The sequence below is a fragment of the Ammospiza caudacuta genome, chromosome 5 (assembly GCF_027887145.1).
Source record: "Ammospiza caudacuta isolate bAmmCau1 chromosome 5, bAmmCau1.pri, whole genome shotgun sequence".
Taxonomy (NCBI): domain Eukaryota; kingdom Metazoa; phylum Chordata; class Aves; order Passeriformes; family Passerellidae; genus Ammospiza; species Ammospiza caudacuta.
Window position 1 is genome coordinate 63,560,961 of NC_080597.1, and position 26,072 is coordinate 63,587,032.

The 26,072-nt window shown below is 42.1% G+C and overlaps 1 protein-coding gene across 1 annotated transcript in view; it reads left to right on the top strand.

Moving 5' to 3' along the window:
- The window catches only part of LAMB4 (laminin subunit beta 4), a 40,385-nt gene that overhangs the window by 8,898 nt on the left and 5,415 nt on the right, over positions 1-26,072 (top strand). The window contains exons 9-29 of the mRNA XM_058805213.1: positions 486-674; positions 1,760-1,939; positions 2,693-2,802; positions 3,253-3,332; positions 4,283-4,433; positions 5,360-5,491; positions 6,202-6,387; positions 7,571-7,692; positions 8,373-8,493; positions 9,401-9,578; positions 10,920-11,063; positions 11,761-11,992; positions 13,987-14,144; positions 15,654-15,878; positions 16,970-17,190; positions 18,337-18,433; positions 18,740-19,115; positions 19,465-19,625; positions 22,758-22,963; positions 23,852-24,055; positions 25,524-25,668. Coding sequence (XP_058661196.1) covers positions 486-674; positions 1,760-1,939; positions 2,693-2,802; positions 3,253-3,332; positions 4,283-4,433; positions 5,360-5,491; positions 6,202-6,387; positions 7,571-7,692; positions 8,373-8,493; positions 9,401-9,578; positions 10,920-11,063; positions 11,761-11,992; positions 13,987-14,144; positions 15,654-15,878; positions 16,970-17,190; positions 18,337-18,433; positions 18,740-19,115; positions 19,465-19,625; positions 22,758-22,963; positions 23,852-24,055; positions 25,524-25,668 — 3,618 coding nt within the window. The remainder of the gene's footprint in view (positions 1-485; positions 675-1,759; positions 1,940-2,692; positions 2,803-3,252; positions 3,333-4,282; positions 4,434-5,359; positions 5,492-6,201; positions 6,388-7,570; positions 7,693-8,372; positions 8,494-9,400; positions 9,579-10,919; positions 11,064-11,760; positions 11,993-13,986; positions 14,145-15,653; positions 15,879-16,969; positions 17,191-18,336; positions 18,434-18,739; positions 19,116-19,464; positions 19,626-22,757; positions 22,964-23,851; positions 24,056-25,523; positions 25,669-26,072) is intronic.

The following is a 26,072-nucleotide window of genomic DNA, read 5'->3' on the forward strand; positions in this document are numbered from 1 at the left end:
TGTTCTTTTTCTTCATACAGACAAAAAAAAAAAAAAAAAAAAAAAAAAAAACCAAAACAACAAAGAGGGGAAAAAACAGCTAATGCAAAAAAGATATTTCATTGGTTTGCACAGTGTTTTTCACATGAGTGAAAGAATTTAGACAAGGCTAAATTATTCATTTCCACAATAATGCGTAATGCAGTATACACAAGAATAATATATTAGGATCGGTAACAAATATTCAGCTAGAGATTTCTTCAGCAGAGCAGTGTTCCCCCCTGCATATCAGGCACACTCTCCTGCATTTCCAAGTTTAGGATACAGTTCTGTCTGAAAAATCCAATTTTTTTCCCCCAGCTGTAACACACAAGGCCTGGGAATAATCTTGCTGGGCACTGGAATCATACAAGTAACCAGTAACTCTGTGTAAAGTGTAGACAGCACTGTGGCCAGAGCACAGCATTTCCATGGTGTGAAACACCCCCTGTTTGCTTTGGTTTCAGGTTGTAACTGCAACAGCCACTCCAGCAGGTGCCACTTTGACATGGCCGTGTACCAGGCCAGCGGTGGGGTCAGCGGTGGCGTTTGTGAGGACTGCCAGGACAACACCACCGGCCAGCACTGCGACACCTGCAAACCTTCCTTCTACCAGGACCCGCTCAAAGCCATCTCAGACCCTCGGCCGTGCCTCCGTAAGCCTCCCCTTTAACTTCTGCATGGGTGACTCAAACCAGGGCTGTCTGTTAGTGCTCAGGAACTCATAATGATTGTATGCAGGTGCTTTTATTGAAGAGCTCTGGGTGTCAGGGGTACAGACCCAAACCTGACCTGACATGGGTTCGGGATGAACATGTTTTTATTCCCTTATCATTATATAACTACATATTAATGATTACATTTATATTGTTTTATTGTATACATTGATTTCATCCAAGCATGGATTCTTGTAATTTCCATCAAACCCTCCAAACATAATTTCTCATGATTCTTGTTACAATTAAACAATAATTATATCCAATTACCAAACAATCATTGCATTTAACAATCATATCATTTATCATATAACAATCATATAATTTATCATAGTCATTAAATGATTATACAGGTGTAGTTTTGCATGATCCAGTAAAGCCTAACATTTTCCCAGGGCCTACCACGCCCAACCTTTCTTTCCAACTCCCCTGAATATCCCATGATTTTAGAAACATTTTATCCCTGTACTATCAGTTCTGGTTCCCTTTGCTCTGAGCCCTATGGCCATCCCCATGCTTAAATGTCCACATGGATGTAAAAATGTTACCAAACCTATAATATCCAAACTGCCCTACTAAGTAGCTGCATGACAGTATCCTCCAAACTTCATTGTGAAAAGAGCTGCATATTCCAACTCCTTGCTAGACAGAGCTTAGAAATCCAGTGAAGCTATCATTTTTCTTGAACAAGGTCAATATAAATATGAATAGCAATAGTGATGTTGCTTCAGTGATTACAGAAGAGGCTCCAAAATGATGGGAGGAGTAAATAACTTTTACTAGATACCTGCTATATGCAAGAAAAATAATCTTTCAGACGTGAAAGCTCTTCTTCTGAAAGATGACCTAAATTCATTATTAACATAGAATGGAGAAAACACTCCGAGTATTATTTAATTGCAGCAATTGACTGGCATGAAAAGTCCTTAAGGAGGCAAGGGCAGATCACCAGCAGCTCTGTAATTGCATTTTCATGCTTACACCTACCTGTGCTCTTTTGCGTGTGTCCCTGGCCCTGCGTGCAGCGTGCAGCTGTGACCCCGCGGGGACACTGCCCGGGGCTGTGTGCGAGAGCCGCACGGAGCCCGCGCTGGGCACGGTGGCGGGGCGCTGCCCCTGCAAGGACAACGTGGAGGGCGCTCGCTGCGACAAGTGCAAGGCAAACTACTACGGGCTGAGCAGCAGCGACCCCCTGGGCTGCCAGCGTAAGTAAAACATCCCTGCCGGTCTCCTTTCCAAAGCCTTTTTGGGGCAGGGAGGTAGTTGAATGCACAGATCCACACACTAATGCTCTACTTGAGTCACAAAATAGCCAGTTGTCTACTGTAATTTAACGTCAAGAAAATTCAAGGTTTGTGGTGCAGCGTCCAAGACTGAAACAATGCAAAATCACTTTCAGAATGCATAGTAATCTGTTATATTAATAGTATATGCATAGTATCTGTTATTTTAATAGTATATGGATAGTATCTGTTATATTAATAACAGATTAGGCTATTGTTAATAGAAGGATTATTAAATATGCAACTTAATTGAAAAGGAATATTGAGATGACAGGAGCTGCTGCCTTGCCAAAAGAACTTCCAGCCAACCATTCCTCTGAGAAAGGCTTGGTGAAAGCACGTCCCAGCCCTGCCCAGGTGCACCATGGGTTTGTGGGCACGTTATGCCAGCACCAGGTGCTCAGCCACACACAAGGACTGCAGTGCAGATCAGCACACAGCCCTTGGCAAAAACACTGCTGAGGCCTTCTGCCAGAGCCTCTGCTCCCCCCAGAGAGGCACCCACCGAGGAAATTGTGCATTTCCAAGTGTAGTCTGGAGGGTGCAGGGGCACATTCAGAGTGTCTGTGTGGAGGATGGAGACTGCCTGTCATGCTGATGCCACATCTAATGAAAATGCCAGTCCTGGCTGTCACTGGGCCCTGCAGAGGTAACTGCACTTTTCTGTCCCTGCAGCCTGCAACTGCAATCCCTTGGGCACTTTGCCCTTCTCCGTCTGTGATCCTGCCACGGGAGAGTGCCTCTGCCAGAGGTTCACAACAGGGCAGCGCTGTGAAAGATGCCTTGTATGTACTCAGTTTTTGGTTTCACTTCTGCATGTGGTTGTGGAAGTCTCCTCACCCATCTCACACCTTTTCATTGCCAGAAAAGTAAACAATTAGTTAAAATTCAAAATCATTTTATAGCTGTATGCTCCCAATTAGCATTGACATGTCTGCTTTTCTTTCACTGCACCAAATATTTGTGCAATTAAATTGCAGGGGGAGGAGCACTCCCAGAAAGGAAATGCAAAATTATGTCCTTGATCCATCTTAGATGTTTACAGAGCAATTTGCTAGTACAAGTGGGTAAATATCTGCCTCTTGCAGTGGCTGAGCACCCCTGCTACCCAGTAAGAGGAACAATCTCCCATGGCCAAGCACAGTAGTGCTCCATTGTTCATCCAGCAGAACGAGTTTTGTTTTGCTTTGCATACTTAAACATTTGCCATAAAAGAACCTTTCTTTTTATACCAGGCAGGATACTGGGGTCTTGGCAACAGCTTGTATGGCTGTTCTCCATGTGACTGTGATATTGGTGGATCACAGAATAATTTGTAAGTTAAAGTTCTTCAAGTTTTTTCTTGAGTTTAATTTTTATAAACTCTTAGGCTAGACTTTCTGGTTAGGTTAATACAGTCACAGTACAGATAGGAAAATAGAATGTAGATGGAATTTCATAATATACAAACAGTGTAAATTTGGGTGGGGATCTTGGAAATTTATTTGTGGTAACGGGATTTACCTATTTCATTTGAAGCCAACCTTAAATCTGGTTGAGCCTAGAAGTGTTTAATATGAAATACAAAACATATGCCTTGAGAGAACCAGAAGCCCTAATATTATTAGAAATTAGAAGTCAGAGGTGAGATTTTTAACTTAGCTTCCTACCTTAAATGCTGGATATTTTTTTTCTGGGTCCTATTTAAAATATATAATTTTAGAAGAAAGGTTGGTTTCATTTGGACTCCTCCAAAAATCTGTTGGGCAGGGGTTTTCACTACTGCTGTTAGGCTTCAGACAGAGGAGCATACAGTCCCATGCTGTAGAGCAGCTCCTTGTGAGCAGGTAAATCACTTGATGCATTAAATATACATGTAAGCATATGAAAACATTCAATATCACATCAAAGGTCCTTCTGATCTCATGTCCTGCCTCCAGAATTGTGGGTGACAGATTATTAAGAATCATGATATAGTGATTCTTATAGAAAAATATACAAGAAATTATACAGTAATAGACAGTAACAGATGCTCAGGAAACAAAAGGATCAGTGCTAAAGGTATGGAACAGACAAAGACTAAGGAGGTTGTGAACTCTGAAGTCATGGAAAAGTAGCATTGCATCAGAAACAGAGGAGGTGGGTGATAGGAAGTTTAGTAATGGAAGTAATCCATCAATGGGAGAAATTAAGCAAAGGTAGAACAAGGGTGGGTGTGAGCTGCCCTCATGCTGTGAGGACCCAGCTGTGCCAGCTGATGTCCTCCCTTTTCCAACTGCTCCCTAGGTGCTCGCGGAAGGACGGTCAGTGTGAGTGTCTGCCCAACATCGTGAGCCGCCAGTGCAACGAGCCAGCTCCAGGATTCTTCTTTCTGCCCCTGGACTATTATATTTATGAAGCTGAGCATGCAAGGCCCCTTTCTGGCTCTGCAGCCCTGGTAGGTGTTTGGCTTTTTGGGGGTTGTACTGAGAGGGGATCATTGTGGTGATGACATGGGAGCTGAGCTGAGGAGGAGAGCCCTTGCTTGGGGAGCAGCTCTTTAGCAGGAAAATGCAAAACAAGCCCCATGGACATTGTCAGTTTGTCTTTGTTTGTCATGGACATGACTATTCCCTAACTGTGGCTGTTAAAAAGGGACAGTCACTACAGCATGGTATGCCCTGCAGAGCTGCCCTTGTTGCTTCTTAAGTGCAGGCTGGTCTATCATGAATCAGAGAAATAAAATTAATTATTTAAATTAGAGTAAAGTATTTGAGTTGCCAATAGCTCTCATGAAATGTTTTATTTCTGGAAATCTCCAACAAGGGAAGAATCAAATTACTCTCTGCTCCATTGGACTAATTCCTGCTGCCTTATATAACGGCATTGATTGTAGCCTAATTTCCTCAAGAATTTGGCATCCATCTGTAATGCCTTTAGAAAAATTAATTTTTTTTTCCCCCTTCAACATGGGGGTAGTTGTTCCCCATGCTGACTGCAAGCCTGGAATGCACCCCTTCCTCTGTCTATGCTTTTGCTAACATTTTTTCTCTGACATGCATAGAAACTATAGATAAAGAATAATAAAAAAATGTTTATTTGCATGTTGCATCCACAAATATTTAGCGATAATCACAATCAGCAATTATCCTACAGTCCAATAATTAAATGGAAAACAGATGTCTGGGACATAGCTTATGAGGGAAAAGTGCAAGTTAATTTTAAAGGAGTGAGGGAAAAAGATTTCCAGCAGCTGTTGAGCCACAGTTTAGAGTTTCTCCCAGAGAGAATAGATCTTGTTTTAAGAATGTGGGTTTTCATTTACTTGCTTAGCACCCTTCAACATTGTTGAGACAGTGCTGCTCCTCTTTTGATACTTCATAGGTTCAGCCAAGCACTCTTCCAAGGTGTGACATTTACTTCCAGAAGAAAGGCTATGAGTTCATGATTGAAAATGGAAAGATTGTGTTAAACAGGAACAAGAAACGAACAGTAAGGAAATCTGGACTGGAACAGGTAAATTAGTACTTGAGTAGTTACTCAAGTTTACACCAAATACTAAAATTTTATTTTGTAACAAAGGTCAAGGAAATGTCTGAGCACATGGGATTTGCAGTCTTAGACATTTCAATCATGATGCAAATCAATATTTTGGTACACAGTTGGGTCGGACATTTTATTATTCACAGTGACAGGCTTGCTCTGCTGTGTCCGGTGCCTTTGTAGACTCATTTCCATTAATTTTTGGAAGAGAAAAGGCCTTATGAAAGGTAAATTTTTTTTTGGTTGCAAGACATTTTCAACAAGTTTGCCAAGACATTAGCATGGTACCTCCTGCACTTAAGTGCTGCCATTGTAAGGACTGATATTTATGCATCTAGCTTACAATGGAATGGTTCAGCTATGTATGAAATCAGGCTTACTCCGTTTAAGGTTTGCAATGTGAATGTTTGGAGGTGCCAAATATTCAGAGATGAGTGGATTATTCTAGTCTCTCTTATTGCTGTTGCTGCAAAGTTATAGGAATCTTTCCTTTACATGTGTCCCTAAATATCCTACCTTTGGGAGAGTTCTTTGACTGTCAATCTCAAGCTTGTTTGGAAAATGAGACTGATAACTAAAATAAGTAAACAATGTGGCAAAAATATTTCCTTTCTTTTTTCTGACTTTGTTTCAGTTGTAATTTGACTCTGTGTGTTGTTGAAGATGCCAGTGTGTCTCTGCAGGGTGCGATGCAGTTTGGACAGGACCCGGATCTGGCCGTGGTGTTCCGGCCGCCCAGCGCTGGCCGGGCTGTCACCTGGACAGGACACGGCTTCGCCCGCGTCCCCAGCGGAGCTGGGCTCAGATTTGCCATCAGCAACGTTCCCTTTGCCATGGACTTTGATATCACCGTTCGCTATGAGCCTGAGGTACTTGTGATGTCGTGTGTGTCTTGTGGTGTTGTCATAGGTGCAGGGTCTACTTTGTGAATAATAGGATGAGCAACTTGTCCTATTCTTTATATCTAAAATTGAAATTGCTTGGTTTTTCACCCAGTAACAAATTGCCTTACGAACCAACTAACAGGTTCTCCAGTGACCCCCTTAACCCTTTCCACTCAAATATGAAAAATCTCCATTAGAAGTCTTTTCTAAGCATGGGCCAATATTTCATCTTCTGAGTATTTCTCTTTTGGCAGCTTTACTTGGACTAGGCTATTACTCAAAGATCAAACACATGGAAAATGCAGATCCTTTTAGACAAGCATCCTGTATTCCTAGCTGGGTTTTTTGGGCAGTAAAGTGTGTACAGGCAGGAGTCATCTGCATAGATATTTATCCAGGCCTTTTGCAGGCATCCTGCTTCCCAGTTGTTCCATCTGGACTCTGAGATGTGTGAAAATTGTAGGAAAATAGCAAAAATTACTATTTTTTGCCTGGAGAAGATTTCTTAATGATGATGGCATGTCTAGGGAAATCTGTTAATCTGAATCTGGTTAAACTCAGGTCCTTACCCATGTCTTCAAAAACACATGAAAGCGTTTTATTGGTACCAGCTTTTGTATACTCCTTACTTTTTTGCAATTCTCTGGGACAGTCCCATACCTCAAGATTTTCCTGTTGTCTGTTGTGTTCTGTTCTCTGACTAGCACTCTGAGGCAAAACAATCTCCCAGTATTTTAAAACATTGGAACAATTTTTTCAGTGGGCTAGCCTTTTCTCTCTAAGGATTGAAGAGTTGGGTTTTAAATACATTTGATACAAAGTCTTTTATGTTTACTATTTCTTATTAGATGTGTGAGAAGGCAGCTAATGAAGGATATCTCCAGAAAAACACTGTGCTAAGAAAAGAAACAACTCCAATGACTCTAACAGAGCTGTTTCCATTTGAACCAGCTGAGGTCCCATTTCCGTCTCTGCTTTTCATTATCTATTGCAAATACAATGAATTTTTCACAATAACATTGTTTTTCAGTGCTGTAAAGAATAAAGAGAAAGTCTGTCTTGTCACTGCAGTGTGCAGTGATTCAGATGGCTTTCATTAACACTTGCAAAGAGAAAGCAGGTTTTTCAGATACAAAATATAGCCAGAATTTTTGTCTTTTGTTTATAGATCTTGGAAGACTGGCTTGCAAGCATTGCCATCCAGCCTGCTGGTATCTTGTCAGATCAACACTGCAAAAACAAGGTCCTCTCACAGGAGCCACAAGAGCTGCCTCTCCCAGCTTCAAAGAGGTCTGACTGTTGCTGTCTTTTTGCCTGTAGATCTTCTGTGTAGAAATCATTTACTGAAGCACTGCAGAGCAACACATGTGTGGGATAGTGGGAATATCAGAAACACATGTGGGGCCTTTTCTGTTGCTGGCACACCACAATACTACACAGGGTCTAAGGAAGAGTCTAATGCCCCAATCTGGCAAACATTTGCCAAACCCAGGAGAGCAGCCTGAGATTCAGCTAAGGTTGGTTGCTCTGGTGAAGATCAGAATGGAAAGGAAATATTGACTTAAACTCACTATCCTAGTCTACTTTCAAAACCAGCTTTTCAGCTTGGACCTGTGTAAAGAATAGAGAGAAGCTAAGAGTATGTGACCAATGTCTTGATCAAAGAGGGACAGGAAAGGATGAATATGAACAGTGAGTTGCAAACCCCCTTGCTAGAAGCAGTGAAACCTGCCATTTTCAGTTTAATCTCCTCAATTTAAATTGTACTTAGAGAATCATCTGGCAGAAGTCCTGCAGCTTTCCCAAAGCCTGCAAGCATGGGGCTGGGTGTGCTCCTCACAGCAGCAGGGCTTGCTCCAGGCTGCAGGCATCAGTTTGCAGGCACAGAGGGAAGGGACAGCTCACAACATTCAGTAAACTTGCCTTGTCCTGACTCCTGGCTATAACTGTGCTTCATTTCTGTTAAACAGGATTGCAATTCTGCAAACCCCAGTCTGCCTGGAGCCAGGAACAGAATATTTTGTGGATGTGTATTTTTCCCAGCCCTCTGCCTCTGACAAAAAGGCAAAATCATTCATCTTGATTGACTCAGTGAGTAGTTCTGTCACAAGTCCCTTGAGGTTGTATTTCTACACAGTGCTGTTTTTTTTACAGACTTATTAGAAGTATTTTTAAATAAGGTATAGTGTGTTTTAATAGAAATTCAGCTTCTGTTTTTCTCCATTATGCAAACAGTGCATATTTTTGCATGGAAAGGCAGAATTGTATCTGGTTAAATTTTCATGGAGCAATACAAGTCATACTTGTTGCATACAAGTTGCTCATTGATTATGAATACAGTCCATATGTATGTGCTGATAAGATGCTGTGGGCTATGGACATAAATTTGTACAGCTCCTCATCACTTAGGTTTTTTTAAATATCTCTAATTTGTTTGAGTCATGGATATTTTTAAGGATTATATTGGAAAAGTAAAATTAGTCTTGTACTTCCTGGGAATCAGTTCCAGATATTTTGCCAGTTTTCATCAAGTCAGGAACTGGGTGTTAGTTTTGGGTCCTTCTCTTGAAAAATATTTTTAGGTCTATTTCTCTTATTATTCCTGTAGAACTGGACCTGGCAAGGGCTGACTATACTTGGACATAGAACCTTCAGCTGATTTTTCCCTATCACAGTAATACAAGTAAAAATTTTGGCCAGACACTGCCTTTGGAGTCACTAACACAGCATGGCAAGACCAGTTCTGAGCGTATATCAGAGGTCTTATTATAATTTTATTTTTTTAAACACAGTCTCTCTTATTTGAAGAACTCAGGGAATGTTTAGACCTTGAGAATAAATGTGAATTTAGATGACAGAATGGCACAACTGCAGATTTGGAAACCCAATGCTCCAGGCTTCTGTCATTCCAATGAAAAGCACATTAGCAGAATGTGGGAAATTCTGGTTTTCAATATATCTAAGCAAAAATATTTTCTTTTCTCTCTTAATGACAAAGCTTGGACTTATTCCCAGAATTGGATCTGTGGAGAACTTCTGCAGTGAAAAGGATTTAGATGAGTACCAGAAGTATCACTGCATTGAGATTGCATCTGAAGTTGGGCCCCACGTCCTGCCCGAGGCGTGTGCGCGGCTCATAGCGAGCCTGTCCGCCCGAATCCACAACGGCGCCGTCGGTGAGGACCAGCCTGCACAGGCAGCTCTTTTGGGCAGTTGCTGGCTTTCCCTTGGGTTTGTAGGGTATGTTGACTGTAGAGCTCTGAGCCTGCAGTGGTGTAGAAGTGAAGCTGGCCAGCATGGATGTGCAGGGTATATCCCGCTGAATCCTGCGTGGGCTGCAAACACCTCTTGGTGGCATGAATCTCAGAATTCATCACTCCTGATGGGCTTCATGAGCAGCATGAGAGGGACCATGGCAGTGTTTTTGTGTCTTCTGAAAAACATTTGAATCAGATGCCTTTACCATAAGGCCAAGGCAGTAATGTTCCTTCTTTTCTGGCAGCTGTTAAATGACAGAGAAGTTTCTAAGCCCTCTGTCTAGATGCTGTAGGCTAGCTGAATGCCTTGGTAAGATTACAGACATGATGGTACATAAGTTGGTGTACTGGAAGAGATTCACCAGGTATACCTTGAAGATATTCCAGCAAGAAGGCAGTGGCAGGTGGGGTTTGAAATTCCTGGGCAGCCTCCTGGACCCACCATTAGCTGGGCTCAGTAGCTCAGGGAATTCCCAAGTATTTGGACCAGAGAAATGGAACTTGTCTGCACTTCCAGTAACAGGAGGGGCCTTTCTGGGCAACTTTTGTGGCCAACTTCCTTCAGGGAGCCTAGCAGCAATGTCTTCAACATGATAGCATCTGCTTGGATTGGGCAATTTTTAGCATTGATGCCTCACTCTAATATCAGGCAATGAGGTCACAGCTGTGCAACCAGTGAACCTCTGATTTAGGCTTGGGCTGTGATAACTTCCTGTGGCCTGATTCCTAAAGTGATGAGATTCTCCCAATGAAATTTGGCACTTTGGTTTTCTGGTGCTTTCCAGAGCATCCTGGGCAAACATCCTCTGGGGGTTAGTGGAGCATCTTCACTCAATAAGTTAGTCCAAGGTGTCCAGGAGGAAACAAACAGTACACAGATGCAGACTAAATACAGCCTGCAGGTTATGTGCAGTGCTTCAGCTAGATGCGGATTTATAGCAAATCCTTCTAGATTTCACAATGTCTCTATTTGGATTACACTTTGCTACTCCCTTTCTGTCCAACCCCAAATGTGTGCTGAAGGCAGTGCCTTGAATGTGGCAACTGCAACACCAAGACTTGTGCTGGTGCCTGATATACCATCACCATTCATGCTACACCATCAAATGATCTAAACTATGGCATCATCAGTGTAGTGAACCCTGAGAAGAATAATCAAACTTTTTCCTATCTATTTTAAATTGTGAAACCTGCAAGCTGATGAGATCAGTAAAACTCCTTGACAACCAAACCTGTTTTGATTTTCTTTCCCCTTGCCAGCATGCAAGTGCAATCCCCAAGGGTCGCTGAATGCCAGCTGTAGTAAGCTGGGGGGCCAGTGTCAGTGCAAAGCCAACGTCGTGGGACGCTGCTGTGACACCTGCTCTGCAGGCAGCTATGGCTTCGGCTTCCATGGCTGCTACGGTGAGTGCCCTGCAGCCAGCACCGCTGCCAGGACCACCAGCACACCCCAATGTCTCAGGGCTTTGAATCCTAGATCATATGTGAAGCAATATTAAAAATGTTTCCTCTAATAACAAATTTTCCATCCCTGCTGCCTTTGAGCAGCAATGAGATGGGTTGGCAGTGAGAGGAATAGCAGGTTTGTCTTTACAAACAAGCTGTGGGTCTGCTGGTATATAAAGCTAGCACTGGGAGATAAAAGAAACAATGGGAAGGATTCTACTGATTGACGAAGGGAAAAAGATATTTGCTTTTACAAATAAACTTTAGGTTTGCTGATAAACGAAATTAGACATTGAGAGATGAAAGAAACAATGGGGAAGAAAAACTCCTAAATTCTGTAAGAATTAAAAATTAAAAGGTAGGATTATACATTGGAGGGAAATCTTTGGGATCAGGCCTATCATGGAGTCTGTACCTCTCAATGGGGAAAGAGAGGAGGGAAATGCAGCCAGGAAATTAGGATAAAAGGGAGGCTGTGTATACTAAAAATTTGAGAGATCTCAGGGGAATGTCCCATGGCCTCTCCCTTTATTCGAATAAAGCCAGAAAGGACTCCTCTGTCTCCCTTTTGGACATAAACTTCTAGTGTTTGTAAATTAATTTTCTTAACAGCAGAAACGCTTTAAGGGCACAGCTTTGCTTTGGTGTTTTCCAGCGTGCGAGTGCCACCCGCAAGGCTCGCTGAGCACGCTGTGTGACCAGGTGACGGGGCAGTGCTCCTGCCGCCGGGGCGTGGATGGCCAGCGCTGCAGCCGCTGCCTGCCCGGCTACTTCGGCTTTCCCCACTGCCGCCCCTGCCTCTGCAATGGCCATGCGGAGCTGTGCGACCTTCGGACCGGAGAGTGCCTCGACTGCCGCGGCTTCACCGCCGGGAGCCACTGCGAGAGGTCAGTCCGTGGGCGCTGCTGCAAGGCTCCAACACACGCTGCTGATCTGCACAGTGCCTGTCTAGCTGGGGGCCTACAAATGCATCAATGACCTTAAGAGGTCACTGAGCCATTACCCCAGGTTTGCAGAACACTTAACAGGTCATTGACATATTAACATAAAACTGCTGAATGTCAGGTTCCTATTTCATTACTATTACCTATTGCATGTGGGAATGTGCATGCAATGCCTGTGGGTGGACTGCAGGCAGGGCATGCACCCAGCATTGCAGCAGACGTTTGAGACATGGACACCACGGCACCATGTACTTGGAGACATGCACAAAGCACCGTGTGTGGGTTAAACTGACTCCTGCCAGGTTCCAAATTGCCAGCTTTCAAATTTAAAATTCAGCACGAGGCTAGCCAAGAGGCTGAATATTCTGCTGAATACTCATTTTAATACCTGCAATTACCTTCAAGAAGTTTAAGTAAATGTGCCCTCTTTGCTGGTCATATTAGTTCCATGTCACCAGAAAATTACTTTTCCCACATGTTCCAGCTGCATTCAGAGCACTGCTCCTCTTTTTTGTTTTCTACACTGGCAGCAGTTTCGCAGTTCAACATGGACATCGAAATTAGGTTTGTTTCGTTTGGTCTGGCTGGACTATGCCTTGTCATTAATTTTTAAGAGGTTTTCCTCATGAAACCTGTTGAGCTTTTCCTGCAGTGGTTTTAGACAATACAGTGTTTGGCTGTTTTACATGTAGATGGCAAACAGATTAAAAATGGGAGACTGAAACACTTTTTGCCCTGTGGCTTTGCAGGATCTCCAGACCCCAGGGGAAAGACAGTCAGATAGCCAAGTCTTTTAGCCTTGCCTGTATACATATGGAGAGCTGTATTCCCATTTGGCATAGTAGAACAGATCAAGGACTAAGGTTGCTCCAGAAACCTCTGTGTTGTTGTTGCTGCAGCTGCAGGCCTGCGGGGGCCTGGGATGTGGAGGCAGCAGTGGTGGGCAGGGTGGCTGAGACCCCAGGGAGCCCCAGAAGCCCCCACCAGTTTGGGTTACAGCACAGCCACCAGCACCTCGAAGGAGCCATCAGGTTTGCAGAACATGTCAGACACAGCATGGCTCAATACATATGTTGCATCTAAAATATGCAGTATTCTCTGAGTACTCTTGAGGAATCATTGCTTTTTTGCCTGTGCCAGCACTTTTTACTGTCATGCCAACCACTCTGTGTGTGTGTCTGGATGGAAATAGATGAATATATGTACTGATAGGTAAATATACAGAATTTTTTTATGGCAGCTTTTAGCTGCTTATGCAGAGCATGTGTGATATGCCATATCATAATCTGCAGAGGATCAGGAAAGGGACATCACACCATGATCAATGTGATCAAGTGAAGCCAATTGATTGCAAAAAGCAAACTATATTTATGCTGTGTTTTACTGTTCACTCCTCAAGGTAATTCATGATTGGTTAAATCCTTCTGTGCATGTGTTTTAATCTTTCAGTTAATTTTAGTTAGTTTTTCTTCTTCATATGTCTCGCTGTGGTTTTCTTGTCTGCCTTTACATCCTGAACTGTCTGTTGCTGAGCGTGTTCTTCTTCTTTTGTGTCCTTCTTTTGTGTCCTTCAAGGGCATTGTGACCTTACTCAGTTTCTATGAAGACTGGATTGTGCATATATATATATATCCATTGTCTTGCAAAAACCCCTCAGCAATGATCATTCAGTTTAAAATTGTTCCAGAGTAGGTGAAAGTCCTCACAAACATTTCTTGAAAGGACAACATATGTCTTTTTCTTTTTGCTTCAGATTTTGAGAATGCAGCTCTGATTTTCCATTTTAGAACACATTTGAAGCTTGAAATATCTCTACCAATTGATGGAGATAACATTACAATGATCTGGAATATTAAATTCCATATATACATGTAAATTGATTCACCTGCATGGAGCACTTGACAATTTGTCCTGCTTTGTGTTGACTGCTTTGGCAGGTGCATGGATGGCTATTATGGAAACCCTCTGGATGGAGAGCCCTGCCACCCATGCATGTGCCCAGGGCCACCTACAAGCAATAGGTATTTTGCACATTCCTGTTACCAGGACTCCCAGTCTGCACAGCTTGTCTGTAATTGTCTCGAGGGATATTCAGGTATGAAGCAAAATAAAGACTGGTTTTGATACTACTTAAATTAATGTAAGAGAAAAAAAATTATCATCCTCCACCTCTCAAGTGTTCAGAAATGACAATGAGGTAATGCTAATAAAACTGCTAAGAAGAGTTTGCACTCGAGTTTACTGACATTATGTGGCTAAGTTCTGACTAGGAAGAATGGGAATTGTGCAGTTAGTGTTTTCAAAAGACGTTCACCTATGGATACAGTGAAGTAATTTATTGTTCTGATGTCACTCTCTGGAAATCTCCTCCTTTCCAGGAGCATTACACTAATCTGGTGGGGAAAGGAGGGGAGAACTGCAGTTGCTTGTTACCTCTGAAAAAGAAGCATTGCAAGCCCAAATGGGAATGATTAGGCCATCAAAATGAGCTGATAAGACTTCCTAATGAGAGAAAGTCTTTCTCCATATAGAGGAAAACTCTTTGACATTATGCCTTATAGTGACTGCTTCATGGTTCAAATAGTCATTTTAGAAATGGGGTTTCTGCTCTCAGCTGTATGAAATGCAGATGTTTTTGCAGTAAACTGATTGCTCATTTCCTAAGATCATGTTGACTTAGGTTGAATTCCTGAAGGGAAAGCTGAAGATGTTTCCTTTCCCTTGGGCATTAGAAAGATCTCCTCTGGTGGAAGCAAAGCTTAATGGGAATCACTGCTGAAAATTAAACCAATGCTGTCATCTTTACTTAGGCAAGGTTTCTTTATAAGTCAAGAGTGGTTTTGCTTGAGTAATTGCTGTAGGGTCAAAATTATTCATGTTGGTGTTCACCCAGGGGACTTGTGTCCTCACAAATCACTGCACTCTTCAGTTTTGGACTTTATTGCTCCTGCTCCTTTCCAGCAAGACTCTTGATCATCTTTGTAGCAGTGGTCTCACTTTCTCAGAGATTGAGAAAAGCTCTGGGTCCTGAGGAGCACAATGAAGGGAGTCCTTGGCTGAGTGTGATCCAGTGGACATGGTTTCAGAAACACCAGTCTGCCCAGAATGGTTTCTGAGATGCAGAGGCTGCACCCAGATCAGGGCAGGCATTGAGACAAAATGCAGTACTAGTTGTAATGCCAGCAAGGACAGAGCATCAGAGTTCATCTGAACTCCTGGGTACCCCCCACCCTCCAATGCTGCTTGAAGGGCCAAGGAAAATCCTGCAAATATGGCTAACCCTGACTACTGCCATTGAATGGACTTTGATGGAAAAAGATGTTTGGAGGTGTTATGTGATGGGGCACCTAATTGCTCTTACTGAAAGGACTTCCTTGGTATAAACAATTTGGGATGAGAAGGGTGTCTTGGCATCAGATTTCAGTGGGGAAGATATAATTTAAACTGTTCAGAGAATTAAAGGGCAATAATCTCAAACAGCTGGATATTTTCCATTTGAAATATACATTTGAACAGACAGTCTGAATCTTTTAATAATATTACTGGAAATTACATGTTTCACTTGAATCCATCAGCCAGCAATATTTTTACCTTCCTCTGACAGGCAATCAGTGTGACAAGTGTCCTAGTGGGTTCTACAAAAACCCCAGCAGCCCTGGGCTTGACTGTGTACCATGTCCCTGCAATAACAACATTGATTTGACAGACCCAGAGTCCTGTAACAGGGTCACTGGGGAATGCACCAAGTGTTTACACAACACCCATGGAGCAAACTGCCAGTTCTGCAAACCAGGTTACTTTGGCTCAGCCCTCAATCAAAGCTGTCAAAGTAAGTAACTGCACTGCAACTGTGTTTTACTACCAAGAAAATGTTTTTTAAAATAGGCTATAGGGAAAGGCTAGACCTTGGAGGGAGGACAAAACTAAAGAAGATAAATAAAGCAAAATATATTAATCACAAATATATTTCTCTATTTACTAAATATAAATATATCAATGATACAAATAACTTAATATAGCATCTATTAAAATCTTTGTCATCCAAGTCTCACTAACTCTCATACTGAATATCACTCCTAGGAAATACTTATTTGTGAAATGAAAGCAGTACTCTCTGTTAGAAAAATAAATGTGCATTCAGCTTATTCAGGAAGGAATCAAAAGTAAAGGAATCAGTGATAATTGTTTATCCATGTTGCTGGCTGATGCCAGCTAAGCTCAGTTAGAGCTCAGTTAACCAGACGATCCCTTGCTGCACTTCCTGCCTTACCAGTTGTTTTCATTAAGTGGCTAGAGTGAGAGCATTCAGACAATAGAATAGATTCCATGAGGACACATCAGTAACTCAGCACTTTGAACAGAAGAGTAGGAGTGTAAGTAAAAGCAAGGCACAAACTTCTTCCCAGTTTTTCTCTAAACTCATTTTCACAGATGTGCCTGAGGATTTAATTTTTATGGCCAAGATAACTATAAGTATAGTCAAGAAACAGTTTTTCTGGGAATCTCTAAAATACAGTCCAAGTCCATCCCTTGTTCATTCTTGGAAAATGTCTGTTAGAAATTGTTAAGCAAGAACTTTTGGCTCCTCACTAGGAGGGCTTCTTATCTTACTTGGCTTACTGGGGATTCCCACGCTGGATAATGCCTACTGTAAATCAACTTATCCTTGCCCAACATATTTAACATTGCATTCTAATAAGATTCAAAATACACTGAGCCTTCATTTTCTGTGCCTATATTAAAAGGGTTGAACATTCACAATAAGTTTTCTCAAAGCCATATATAAGTTATTACAGAAAGACAGGTAATGTGTATGAAACATGTTCAAGGTCACTAAAAGTAAAGCTTTATATCCAGCTCTGACTGTCCATCAGCTGTCTGTGTTTCTGTCTGCTGTAGTAATTGTCCCTCTTTTTCCAGGCTGCAGGTGCAATCTGGCAGGTGTTCAGCCTGCCGTGTGCCCGGGGGGGGACGCAGCCTGCCTGTGTGACCCAGCCACAGGAGCTTGTTCCTGCCTGCCCAATGTGCTGGGTGCCACGTGTGACCAGTGTGCCTCTGGCTACTGGGGCCTGGCCAGTGGAAAAGGATGTCAGACCTGTGACTGTGACCCAAAAAACTCCCAAAGCAACCAGTGCAACCAGGCAAGAAAATTACTGTTTTCTAGAAATCAAGGTGCTGGTGTTTTGACATTGCAAAGTGGGGACCCTCTTATAAATGAAGATCGCTTTTTTGTCATATTCCCTAAAACCAAAAAATTATTTGGACGTTTGTAGTTGGTGTAATCACACTGTGAGTCATTAAATCAAAAGTGTTGTTCTGATAATGAGGCTTTGCAATTTCTCTTTGCATGTTTTTTTTGTCAAGTGGATCTTAGAAATACATTGTAAAAAGATGTCATAGGAAAAAGCTGCCTCATAACTATGCATTTAGGGAAGAAGGAAATCCAAGCTTGGACCCAAGAGTCTGATGAGTATTTTTTAAGTGTTTATTTTCATAAAGTAGCAGCTGTGGCCATTACATTAATCAAGCCTCATCTATCGTACTACTGGAGTACCTTTTCTCATTTTAATTCCTGTGCACATTTCAGGGCTAGAATGTAGAAAAAATTAAACAGCATTTCAGAACAGAGAGGTGAAATTGTGGTCCCATGGAGTCAACAGCAATTCTGCCATTGACTTCAGAGCACCAGGAGCTTATCCTCAAATCTTGCTGATGTACTTGCACATTTTTTTTCAATATGCTCTCTGTTTGTTCCAGTTTATCCAGTAGATTTATTATTTTTTATAGCGAATTTAGTTCTTGACTTCAAAGAACTACTAGCGGTTATCAGAGTTGTAATTCCCTGGAGTCTAATTTAATAGCTGAATTTCAAAATATTTTTTCTAGGGCAACATGCATAATATATCCTCAAGGTTTTCAGTTACGATTGATGTATTGTGTAGTTTAAGTTCAAATGTTAAGATAAGTCCTCAGATCTAGCAAAAATAAAAAAATAATTATTTTGCAAAGGAAAAGAATCCTCTCAGATCATTGTCAGAGGATGAGTTCTCAAACAGCATCAGTAGATTGGATCATACAACATTAGTAAAGCAAAGCCATTTCTCAGAGTGCATTTTGTTTTCAGGACCTTCAGGAGAAAGGTAGAAAAGCTGGGCCAATACTGTGTAAACCATGGTGCTCAAAGACTGTGAGCAAGCAGTGTTGCTGCAGCTCTTGTACAGCTGAAATAATGTATATCCAGCCCTATGGCTCTGCTGGAAGTTATTCAACCCTATCTGTCTTCACAGCTTACAGGCCAGTGCCCATGTAAGCCAGGTTACAGTGGAAGATACTGTAATGAATGTGAAGAAAACTACTTTGGCAATCCCCAGCTGCACTGTGTTTGTAAGTATATTATTGTGTGGGACAACTGGATTAGGAACTGCCTCAACATAAATGTTTACCTTTTATATTCACAGAGGAAACAGGGCATTCATATGTTTGTGTGTATGAGATGGACAAGTGTTTATGTTGTTTACCTATATTGTTATTTCAATGGTTAAGATAGAGATGAAGAGCCACTACTGTGCAGTCCACCTTGCTCTAACTCAAACACTGCTTTGCTTTTATTATCTTGAAAAGTGTCTTTTTCATGCATTAATCCCAAAGAAGAGGAACAACTGGATGTAACCTGCTGTTCCTTTCTTGCAGCATGTGAGTGTAACCTGGAGGGGACCCACCAGCCCACGTGTGACAAAGCCACGGGCGCGTGTAACTGCCGGGCTGGTGTCACCGGCCGGCTCTGCGACCAGTGCGCCCGCGGCTTTGGGAAGGACTTTCCCTCCTGCCCTCAGTGCCATCTTTGTTTTGATCAGTGGGATGCTGAAATTGCTGCTCTGGCTCAGACTGTGCAGGGCTTAATGAGGTTTGCAGCAAAGCTGGAAGATAAAGGAGGACGAATGCCCAGCTGTGACATGCGCTTCAAAGCCTTTGAAGATGCCATTTCTGAAACTGAACGCATTCTCAGACATCCTGTCCTTTCACCGGAGGCCCTTTCAGGCATCAGGGATTTTCTGGGCTACCTTCAGTAAGGGCTAGGTTGCTCCTGGAAAAATCCCTTAGCTGAGAATCTGTCTTCCCCCAGCCTCCACCAGCCATCCCACTTCTGATTAGCACACAGATGCTGGTCTACTGAGTCACTGTTTTCAATAGATCTATGAACAAAATAATCCTTAATATATGCCTAACCCATAGAGACATATACTTAAATGCTGGAATTTTCCAGTTAATACTAAAGGTTTTCTAAATAAGTCATATAATTAAATGTTTTTGCTTATTTATAAATGTATCTCTTGCCCTCTAAAATATTGTGTAACTCAGTTCTAGTTTAAGAACAATCTGGTCTGACTTCTGCATAACTGTCCTATCCCCTTCAGACAAAAAGTTGCACAGATGGATCCCCTTCACAGTTCACCCTTTGACTTTCCTGACCTTAACAAGAGCATAGAAGATATAGTAGAAGAAGCCAACCTAGTGTTTGAACTTCTACAACAAAAAATACATCTGCATCAAAGTTTTCAGTACTTGAACTTCAAAGGTAAGTCAGCAATGAATTAAAATGGGTGGACATTTTCCCTGAAATTTTGGAATGCTTTCTCATCATTAAACCATACAACATTTCAAAAGATCCTTTCGCTTCCTATGGTAGCACAAAAATGTTGACATTAATAACATTTTATACTGACTTTCCAAATTTTCTTTTGTCTTAAAATGCAGTGATTTCTGGCATCCCAAATTTCAGATGCATGTGCCAGGGTCACATCAGTCAGAAGTCTCAAAAATCCAAATGCTTACATCAGGATATAAAAGAAACCCAGTTTCACAGTACAGACTCACATGCAATGGAACAGCAAAGGAATCCCCCACCACATTTGACTCCTCTTGCTCATAGGAATACTCAAAGAATCTTGTACAGGAACAGTTTATTTAATTAAAGCATTGTGTCATAGTGCAGCTTCCTAGTGTTCTCATGGGAAAATACTTGACTTCATGTGGGACAGAAGTAGCTCTCCCTCATCAAAAAATGTGAAAGCAGAACTGAGCTCCTTGGCATTTTTGAAAGAATTACATCCTCTGTGAACTAAGTATAGTCTCCATCAGCTGCTAATAGCTGTAATGATGATGTCCCACACTGGTTTCTGGAGAAAAATGGAGCTATATCAGGCAGGGATCTTAGACAGATGCTGCATCACCCACAGTGGCAGGAGATGGTCAGCAGAATTCTCTCCAAAGAGATGGCTGCCAAGATATGAACCCCCAGAAGATAGGGTGCTCACCACAGAAGACACAAGCAATGCACTCCCACTTACAGTTCCTCTGTTTCATTCAGGCAAGAAAAACTTGGCCCAGGCAAGTTGGGGTTTTGTTTTGGTTTGGATTTAAATTTTTTTTTGTTTTGTTTTTTGTTTGTTTGTTTTTTAAATAAAAACAAAGGAAAAAGAAAAAAGAAGGAAAAGTCAACAAAATGCAAAGTGGAGGGAATGGGAGAGAGGAAAAGAGGGATTAACAGAGGTTTAGGGCTCCCGTGCCCTGTTGCATTTGGCAGCCCCCTGGGGCAGCTCCTCTGCAAGCAGCCAGCAGAGCTCTCCCAGGCTCCACTTCTCAATTCAGCTGAGCCTTGCACACAGAAAGGCAGAAAGGCAAAGAAACAATAAATCCCAGGGAGGCCAGTGGACACAGAGCTGAAGCATCCATGGTGCTCTCTGGTCACATTCCAAACCCACTTAATCTTTTGGCCTCTGGAGACAGATAAACAGCCCTATAAAAAGCTCATGGGAGTGTGGGGAGGGGAAGACCTTGAATTTAAGATGAATTTCCTATCAAGGCCACAAATATTCATTGGTTCTGCTACCAAGCATATAATAGCACAAAAATAACATTTCCCTCAAGATAAACAGCTTTTCTGATACCCAGGAGAGAGACTGACTCCTCAGTCCATCTTCCTTTCAGACCAGCAGCATATTCTATATATGGTTCTGCTTTTTCCTCTCCTTTTTGCTGGGGCAGATTCACCATCTGGGGCACATCTGGCACTCGTGCCCTAGACACACACAGAGAATGAGCTCCTGCCTGTGTCTCTGTGCAGAGGATCAGGAGCTGGAGTCCTCCTCACAGGCACACATTCAGCTAGATGACCTGGAAATATCAATATCTAATGATAAATTAAAACCACTGGAAAAACCAAGATGCAAGTGCCCTTAAAAGAATGTTTGCAGTCTATGAGATCTCATGAAATTATGGGTTTCCAGCATTGGCCCCTGCCTTTGCAGCAGCTGAGGTGCAGTAAGCCAGTGAGAGAAGCTTCCTAGGCTGTAAATCCAGCCTGTGCTAAGACACTGTGTTTAATGTAAAGGAACTTGGAATCTCTACAGCTCCATCAAAAACCAAATGTGGAAAATGCCTTTAGGCCATTTAATGAAGAGCTGAACCACTGTGAAATATTCCTGCAATGGAATTGTTGCGCAGAAAAAAAATCTCTGGCTTAGATGAGGAGTTGCAGCAATCTCTTGCCAGGTATTTTGTATTAAGAGCTAGCTTTAAACTGTACATTGTTTCCAAGAATTACAAGATAAATAAATAGCCCCGGTTCCACATGATAACTAAACATTGTTCAGCTTCAATCAAAGCACAGCCAAGGGCTTTAGAGCCTGAATCAAAGCACACATGACTTGAGTGTCTTGTCTTTGACTTCAACTTGTAACTGAGGCAGTTACCAGCACAAAGAGAGATGTTAATCAGAGACCTCTAATGCTTTTTCACTGCTGACACATCAATTCTGGCTCTGGACACATTTCTGCCTAAGAATGTGGGCACAAATCTGGGCTCTCCAGAGATCTGGGAAACCTCAACAGCAGCAGTAACAGCTTTAAATTATGTGTGTCGCAAAGGGGCCTGAATCCTTTTCTCAGGCTATTAATCTGCAAAAAATGTAATATTCTCCAACCCTTTTGAGCCTACTTAAGGAAAAGCTTTCACTGACCGAAAAAGACTCTTGCTGGAAAGCATTTTTAGCCTGGCCTATTAGCTTATCATGGAAGTGGGGGTTTTTTAATTCATCAATCCTGAAACTGGATTTTCCAGAGACAAAAAAACCCTCATATATTCCCATTTGTAACATAAATTTTGGTCTCACTCTAGCAGACCACTTAACTCTTGGGTGCTATGCTGAGCAGAAAGGATGGTTATTTTCCTGACTCACAATCAGGCAGCTGATCATTTCATGACAACTGGCAGAAAGAGTTTTCCTGCCTAAAACATAATAAATGTCAGGAGCTTTTATCCAATCAACAATGGCAGCAATGTATGAGATCTGCAATGATGAATGCAGATCTGTAGCAGTTAGTGTCAATAATGGGATCTCCTTCATACTTCTAACTATTCTGTTGCCTTCTCAAACACCTTGGCATCCTGTGGATAACACAGGATCCACCATTTTTTCATCTAGTTTAGCAGGTTTTGTGAGTATTGATAACTATTTCTATTTGGCAACTGGATAAGTAAAGGATTAAAAGGCTTGGCTGAGGAAAAGACAGTTCCTGCCCTTCCCTGCTTCCCAAATTAAACACCAGTGAATCAGCTGTCACTCATCAATTGTCCAGGATTCAAGCAAATGCACAAACTGAATGCAACCAAATGCAGTTGGTACTAAACCCTATTTCTGTTGGTACAGAGGCCATCAGCAACATTAGGAAACACTCTGAAGTATCATTGCTGGCAGAGCAGAGGACCAGGGGGACAACCCCTGCTGTAAGACACTCAGAGTACACCAGGAACGACGCCCTCACTATGTTGGACCATCAGGTCTTTAACGCAAGCAGTGTGCTGCAACAGCTCAGAATGATCAAAAGCCCTGACATCCAAAACCTGAATGAAAAGGTAGGTGCTGTGGATTTTGAATGCAAGTTAAAAAATCCCTAAAAACCAAAAACCTCTTTTTTTTGATGTTGTAGTAGGTTTTATTTTAAAAGGATGCTTACATGCATTTTTAAGCCTGGAAAATGGCACTTCCTTGCCACAGCCAATCACATCAGAACAACTGCACTTCTCAGGTGTAGTTATTTCCAGCCTTCTGGAAGACATTGTTCCCAGCACAAGGAACTGTTTAAGCACTCTTTAGTCTCAAGAGGTCATCAGAGTAATTTCAGAAAGATTAAGGCAAACCTCCTCCATGAGTAAGTTAAACTAACCAGAGTGACTTTGTCCTGGAATGGATGGAGAGTGCTCAATATCCTTTGTGTCACCTCTGGGAAAGAAGGGGATTTCTGTTCTTCTGCAGGGCAGCAGTAAATACCTGATAGTACCAATTCATGACAAATCTGGAAGAGATCATCCACCTAAGCCTATAGTTCCATATCTGTGTCAAAATACATGGGACTAGACATGGCACCTTGTTCTGTTAGAGGTTTCCTGGATCCTTTAGAAGAAGCCATTGGCCCATGGGCTGGATATAGTTAGGGAATGGTTTCAGCCCTTTTGCTAAAGAAGAGCAAAGCAAGGGTCTCAGTACATCACTCAGTACATCAGCCTAACAAATGGCTCCTGCAAGGATGCTCAGAGCCATGGGCTGCCATTGCATCCTTCAAATCAGGGCAGAGGGACCTGTGCCTAGCAGTGATACCCATTTTTATAAAGACCAGATACTGTGTCTTAGGGAATATCCAATCCTATAGTCAATGTTCACATGATGTCAAACATCTTCCTTCCCTCAGGAGTGTATCTCAGGCCCCCAGAGGAGTCCTGACATAAGCATCTTCCCTCTTGCAGATCTGTGGTGTTCCAGGAGACCAGCCATGTGCCACAGCAGCCTGTGGGGGAGCTGTGTGCCAGGACAATCACGGACTAAGGCATTGTGGTGGCCCAGACTGCACTGGGGCTCTTCCTCTCTCCTCTGAGGCCTTCAGGAAAGCTGAGGAGACTGCTGTGATGCTAAATAACTTGACTACTCAGCTACAGGAACCTGCAAATCAGGTGCTGTATATCAAACCTACATTTGTTCAGTGAAATGGATGGAGGGTGAGGTTTGGGAGGTCACAAATCTACAAAAACTCACCCGCTCTTTGGACAAGGAGTGGTGACATAGTGATGGACTCTGTCCCAGCATCACAGACCGATCATGATACAGTACCAGGTGTCAGCCCCGCCAAGAGATTGGCTTTATCTAGATCTTCTTCCTCACAGCTGCTGATTTCAAAAGTCATGGTGCCATGTTTCTATGGGAGTAGGTGGTTTCAGGCTAGAATTGTCTAAATTTTTACTGGGAAAGATTCAAATGGCACCATTTGTCAGTAGCCTGACATGCTTATTGCAATGGGATTACTGCTGTGCATGGTGTTAAGCTCTATTTATACAACTTCATACTACTCTTATGCTTGCCAATAAATTCCTTTGGAAAATAATTTCAAGATGAAGCTTTTCTGCCCCCAGTAATGTTTAGGAGGGCATCAATTAGTCGACTATACTGCACAGTAGCAGTGAAAAATAATTCAAACAAAGTGTGGCCAATGCAATGTATGCCAAGGAAACAAAACAGACAAATCCCAAAGCAGCAGTAAGGAGTTTGTTCTTATTAACAGTCAGAGATGATGTCTGTTACAGTTATAGGCAAAGCACATTTTCCAGCAGAAATTACATTCTGCTGTGGCTTTGTCCTGTCCCTGCAGGATGCCTGGGCATCCATTTCCTCTCTTTAAAATGCCCTCGACTGCATCCCAGCCAGCCAGAGCATTTTTCTCATTGCATGGGGAAAGACCAAATCTCTTCCCTCTGCAGACCACAGATGTACCTGGGCCATTCTGGAAGGCAAAGCCCCTGCCAAAGTAAAATACTGTTGGAATTTGATAATTAGTCTAAAGTTCTCATTCAAATTATCAAGAATACTAATTTAGTGGTGAAACGTAACTTTTAAAGACAAGCCTTGAACTCTACCTTCCTTGTGTCCTCTTGTTAAAATTTATAGGCATTCAGAGGGTGGGGAGGGTTTACATTCTCCATTTCAGGGAGGCTCCTGCCTTCCTTAGCAGACTCCTGTCTTTCCAAACCAAGATACCTCTTCAGCTGTTTTTTAACAGCAAGTCCAATGTGAAATGACAAAAGAAATCACATTTTCTATAATCAGATCTTAATCTGGCCATGACAAGCTACAGTACTGCAATAATACTGTCAGTATTTTTTTTAGAGATAGGAGGGAGCTGTGGTTTAGCAGTGGTTGCAGAGAGGAAAAAATGCTTGATTTAGGCTTTTTCTGAGGCCTGATGAAGCCCAGGATGTAGCAGCTTCTGGAGTACCCCAAAGAGGTCTCCTACTACTTTTCAAAGCCACATCAAGTGATTCCAGCTGAGGCTTGGATCAAAATTACCTTTGTGTCAGAGCCCAACTTGCAAAGCAGTGGCAGATAACCTCCAGAAAATGGCACTGCTGTTTCTAATAATATTTCCAGGTTAAAATCATTAGAAAAATGGCAGAAGACAGCAAACTGAAAGGCTCACGATTTAATGGGCAACTGGAGACAGCTATCAATCAAATTGAAGCTGATGGTGAGATCACTAAGGAGTTCATCAAAAAAGTGAAAGTCTTCTTGTTAGGTAAATATGCAATATTCTTTTTGACTCATTTTTCATAAATATATTCCAATATAATACAGCATAATGAACAGCCAGAAGATGATCTAGCTGTATATGCATGAAATTTCTCATCTGCATCCTGAACTGTGCAAACTATTTAAATCCCTTTTTTCTAGTGCTTCTTTCTCCCAGGTGACAGTACTTTGTATCAATTACATCTGTTACATTCTGATTATCATCTTTTATTACTGAGTTTAATTTGAAGTAACTCTCTCTGTTCCTGGTTTTTCTGGGTAAAGGACTACTAAGATAATTTCATACAATATATAATGGCCAGGCATGTCCAGTGCACCCTCAAATTGTTATTCCACCCCCTTCTTCCAGGCCCATAAATAGAGGCTCTCAGTAGGGAGCGTGGGAATTAG